The sequence below is a fragment of the Dipodomys merriami genome, unplaced genomic scaffold (genome assembly GCF_024711535.1).
Source record: "Dipodomys merriami isolate MVZ:Mamm:240054 unplaced genomic scaffold, mDipMer1.0.p SCAF_11, whole genome shotgun sequence".
Classification (NCBI taxonomy): domain Eukaryota; kingdom Metazoa; phylum Chordata; class Mammalia; order Rodentia; family Heteromyidae; genus Dipodomys; species Dipodomys merriami.
The window spans coordinates 38,623,489-38,629,145 of NW_027202382.1; the positions used below are offsets into that span (position 1 = coordinate 38,623,489).

At 41.4% G+C, this 5,657-nt stretch overlaps 1 protein-coding gene across 1 annotated transcript; it reads right to left on the bottom strand.

Annotated features, from left to right (window-relative positions):
* Window positions 1–4,502: 4,502 nt before the first annotated feature.
* Window positions 4,503–5,456, bottom strand: Or1b1 (olfactory receptor family 1 subfamily B member 1). The gene has a single exon (XM_070006378.1). It carries the CDS (start codon window positions 5,454–5,456, stop codon window positions 4,503–4,505), a length of 954 nt encoding a protein of 317 aa, XP_069862479.1.
* Between the last annotated feature and the right edge of the window lie 201 nt (window positions 5,457–5,657).

The window sequence follows — 5,657 nt, forward strand, 5'->3', positions numbered from 1 at the left end:
AAGGCAAAAAGAACTGGTATAAATGGTGGCTGAAACTAAGAGTAGAAGTTTTCTTGCCTTTTTTTTATTTCTCTGGAGTGAGGTAAGTTAAGTTGTCTATATGAAAGCTTGAGAGTGGAAGAATATAAGCAACTCTAAAAATTATTGTTATAGTAACATTATAACAATGTTGAAAGTTTGGGGCATCACATCAAGCATTTTGCAAAATTGCATGTAAATTATTATCAAGATAGAAAGCAAGTAAATGAATAAAATGTCTGGGTTCTAGTGTCAGAATAATTTTTAATCAGATTAAGCACAGTAGGACATTACTACTCAATATGTGGAAGTTATTAAAATGCAAGTTTCAGCTGAAGCTTGAGAACATGTGAAAATAAGAAATATAGGAAAAACAGAGAACAGGAAAAACAAAAACAAGATGATCCTGGGTACAGGGGCAGGAAAAAAATGTACAATTTGATGAGAAATGCAAAGATAATTTTTTGTGAGTGTCATACAAATGTTTAATCTAGTTGTCAGTGAATTCTAGTGAATGTTCATGCATGTTTTGTGAACAGCTACAATGGGAAATAATTCAAAATTTCATATCATAGCCTTTTCATCTTTATACATTAATTGAATTGCAAAAATAATGCTAAAGCACTTGAGAAGTAGACTACAGTTTTGACAACTTTATCAGTTGTTACTATCCCATACATGATGTTTGAATAACAAACTTATGAGAAAGGTAGTACAAGTATAGTGGTCCCTGAAGAAACTAGTGCTCAGTAACAAGTGAGCAAGAGCTGGGCACTGATGGCTCACACCTGTAATCCTAGCTACTCAGGAGGCTGAGACCTGAGGATAGCGGTTCATAGCCAGCCCAGGCTATGAAACTCTTATCTCCAATAAAAAAAAAAAAAAAATTGGGCTGGGAAGGTGGCTCAGTGGTAGAGTGCTTGCCTGTGTTGGATTCCTCAGCACGACATAAGCAGAAAAAGCTGAAAGTGGCGCTGTGGCTTAAATAGTAGAGTGCTAGCCTTGAGCTAAAGAGCTGAGGGACAGAGTCCAGGCCCAGAGTTCAGGCTCCATGATCAGCAAAAAAAAAAAAGGAAGTGTCACAGTGGCTCAAGTGGTAGAGCATTTGCCCTGAGCTGAAGAGCTGAAGGACAGAGCCCAGGCTCAGTTCAAGCCCCACGCTGACACACACAAAAGAAAGAAGTGAGCAAGAGGCATGGCTCAAGCAGTAGAACCTGTCTTGTTAGTGCAGAGCCCTCAGTTCAAACCCCAATACCACCCAAAAAAAACTGAGTGAAGTTTGATAGCTCCTAATCTGACATGTCTACAATGTGCAGATTCATGCATTATCACTACTCAAGTGGAAGAGGTTTATAGGAATATTTTTTTAATTTATTTTTTTATTGTGAACATACTGTACAGAGGGGTTACAATTACATGGGCAAGATAATGAGTACATTTCTTATCAAGCATTGCAGCCTCCTCCTTTGTTTACCCTTCACATCCCTTCCCAGCCTCCCCCCCACCCCCCCACCCAATCCTCCCCTCCCCACCAAAGTTGTAAAGTTCGTTTTCGACATGACAACTTGTACTTCTCATTGTTGCAACGGGCCCACCAGTATCCTTAAACGACTTGTTTTTCCCCATCTCCTCCACAAGTTATACCGACATCAAATATAGTGAAAGCAGGGGTTATACTATGGGGGAGGGACATACAAAGCAACAAAGAGATAATCTTTTTTTTTTTTTTTTTTGGGTCCAGTCGTGGGCCTGAACTCTGGGCCTGGGCGCTGTCCCTCAGCTCTTCAGCTCAAGGCTAGCACTCTACCATTTGAGCCACAGTGCCACTTCCGGCTTTTTTCTTTTTGCTTATGTGGTGCTGAGGAATCGAACCCAGGGCCTCATGCATGCAAGGCAAGCGCTCTACCACTGAGCCACCTACCCAGCCCACAAAGAGATAATCTTATAAATTCATTAGAAACAAATGCATGAAAGAAAAAAACATTTAAATATATATCTAAGGGTTCATTTTCCTAACATCACATTATCTGACCTTTTCTGCTTGACTCATACATATACTAGATATTGCAAATAAGGGAAACAATGGGACCTATGTTTCTTTGGGCTTGGCTTACTTCACTTAATATAATTTTTTCCAAGACTTTCCATTTCCTAACAAATGGGGCAATGTCATTCTTTCTGATGGAGGCACAGAATTCCATTGTGTATATATACCATTCATCTACTGAGGGGCATCTGGGTTGGTTCCATATCTTAGCTATGGTAAATAATGCTGCAATAAACATAGTTGTGCTGGTAGTTTTAGTATGGTCTTGTTTGTAAACATTTGGGTAAATGCCCAAAAGTGGGATTGCTGGGTCATAGGGGAGCTCTATGTGAAGTCTTTTGAGGAACCTCCATACTGCTTTATAGGAATATTTTTAATAACAGTCAAATAACAAAAAAAGGTCAAAGAACACAAAGTTAATACTAATGTTATCAAGTACAGCTACACATTGGAACATTTTTCAAATACTGATGCTTACACTTTACCTAGATTTGAATCCAAATCCCTATTTTGGAAGTTCAGAACTTCTGAACTACTGAGCTGATCCTATTACACAGCAAATACTAAGCAACACTGGTACTGACACAGGGAAAGGTGAGGTGACTTCCTGGATCCTTACATGTCCATTATGCTAATGGAGACAGAGTGTGTGCGAATGAACCCACTGTCAGCATTCAGTTCCTATATTGTTGATGTGAGGTGATAGAAATGTGAAAGACTTATAAAGGGAAGTGATATTTTAAGAGTAAACAAGCTCTGTGACAGAATGAGAAAACCATAGGCAAGATATCTAAGACCAGAAGAAATAATTTAAAAAAAATAGTAAAAATCGTTGAAAACAGGAGAAGAATAGTTGTCATCCAGGGACACAGCAAATCTACAAAGAGATCACAGGGCATGAATAGTACAATGTCATGGGAGCCAAGTGTGTGGGTAAAGTGACTTCCCAACAAACTACATCAAAACATGTAGAATGTAGAAGGGAGTAACATGACACTGCTGGCTTTGGCCAATCATGGGGGAAGGATGGAAGGTGTTGGGTGATAGATGTTCTTGAGAAGAGAGCATGGAGGAAATTGAGGAGACTGAACTTGAATGGGAGATCTCAGTTTTGAGGAAGTGCTCTGGTAAGAGAATGAAGTTAAAGAGAATGGGGATGGAATTCAGCAACTTAGAAAAGAGAGGAAGCAGAAAAGACCAGACTTGGGCTGGGATCAGTGGTGTTTCAGGTCTTCTGTGATTCTCAAGGTGCCTTCTAGAGTTCTTATAAACTGACAGGCATAAATATCCTAATAGCCTCAGCAAAATAAATTCCTCATCCCAATGGGTTCGAATGAAGCTGTATCTCAAATAAGTGGAAAGGCTAATGTCAATGCATACAGGTGAAAACTGAGTATATTTTAGTATAAGAAGTACCAAAATAGAGGCAAGTTCTAGCTACCAAAAAGCTAGGCAAAAACATTTTATCATTGTTGAAAGAAATCACTGTTATTTTCTTTATGCAACAAAGATGTGGGCTTGCCTGCTCTGTCTACACTTAATTTATAAATGCATGTTAAAATTAGTTTAAGACATATTAAATAGAACTTGGATCAACCAGTTCACATAAGATGTTCACATCAGAATTGGTGCTAAATGTGTAATAGCAGAATCATAACTTTCATGTCACGCTCAGTGCTAGCCAATATTTGTTCACTGAGTCAAATAGGTAGCGAATGTGCCATCCCTATTTGTCTAAATTGTCTTTCACTTACTTTCTTTTTTTGTTTTTTTATTGTGAAAATACTGTACAGAGGGGTTGCAGATACATGAGCAAGGTAATGAGTACATTTTTTATCAAGCATTGTTGCCTCTTCCTTTGTTTTTCCTCTACCATCCCTTTCCTCCCACCTCCACAACTATACTCCTCCCCCCCCCACATTCCACACCCCAACCCCTGCCTAACTTGTATAGTTCGTTATTCAACAGTGTCTTGTATATCTCATTGTTACAATGGGTCAACCTGTATCCCTATTTAAACATTTTTCACTTACTTTCTCATGTACCCCAAAACACTCTTTAAAAAAAAACATGCCCCGTTAGAAGTGGCTATGATTAGCTCTAACTGGAATTGATTTAGTTCATACATTCACAATCCAAGCTTCACCTTCCTTAAAACCCCTGTCATTTAAAGCTACTCCAGCCTAGGGACTCATTTATCTCTATTCTGATAACTGGAGATAAATAGTGTGGTGAAGAAACTCCAGAGGCATGCAGAGAGCAGAGTGTATGAATGTACCTGCACTCAGCTCTCTCAGAGCACAGTACTGACAAAGGCTGAGTCTGAAATCCTTCCACTGTCTAGGCCAGTTCTCTGATTTCCCCAAACCCACATGATTAAACTCTTCCTAGGGTTTTCTTTACCCACCTAACATGGCTCATACCCATGGCAGGCTAATCAGGAGTCCACTCTGCCCTGTATAAGCAGCCTGCGGAATGCACCCTTCACATCTTTATTTCGGAGACTATAAACAAATGGGTTGGCCAGTGGCGTAATGGCAGTGTACATGACTGAAGCCACCATGTCCTGATTCTGGGACTTCTGAGAGGGAGGCTGGAAATAGACCCAGATGATGGTGCCATAGAGGAAGCCAACCATGGTGAGGTGGGACCCGCAGGTGGAGATAGCTCGACGGCGACCAGAAGCTGAAGGCAAACGTACGATGGTGACTCCGATTCGGGCATAAGAAAGTATGATGAGGGCACAGGGGCCCAGCATGAGGAATCCACCCTCAGAGAAGATGGCCAGCTCATTGGAATATGTATCAGAGTACGAGGCTCTCAGAAGTGGCCGGTGGTCACAGAAGAAATGGGGAAGGTCCACATTGCCCCCAGCATCCCCGGCCCAACACAAGGGCAGGAGGAGACCTACATGCAGCATGGTGTGCATTATGGACACAGCCAGGCTCAAGGCCAGCAGGCGGGCACAGCGCTGGCGATTCATCACCAAAGCATAGTGTAGAGGGTCACAGATGGCCACATAGCGATCCAGAGCCATGACAGCAATGACAAGTGTGTCTGTAACTCCAAACACATAAAAGAAAAAGAACTGAGCCAAGCAGCGGGCAGCAGGAACAGCTTGGGAATCAGATGCCAGATGGACCAACAGCTGGGGCAGGATGACTGTGGAGAGCCCCAAATCTATCACAGAAAGCCCACGGAGCAGGTAATACATAGGTGAGTGGAGCCTGGTGTCCCAGGAGATGAGAAATACCAAAGTCACATTCCCCAGTATGGTAGTTAGGTAAATAGCCAGGAACAGGAGAAAAAGGAGGCCATGGGGGACATTGGCCTTCGAGAACCCAAGCAGCAAGAAGACTGGAGAATGTGAAGCATTAGGGGCACAGCTCATGATGAGTGACAGTACCCTGTTTGAAAGAGAGTTTAAGTCAAAAAGCAAGTCAGAAGTGAGAAGCTAGGAATTATAATATTTCTACTTATTCATGACCTATATCCATCTATCTGTTTCCTTTCCTTTAAGTCACTCCATTAATTTTGTATGCCAGGGCCTACCTTAGCTCTTCTTTTTCATCCACTCTAGTGGCTCATGCTA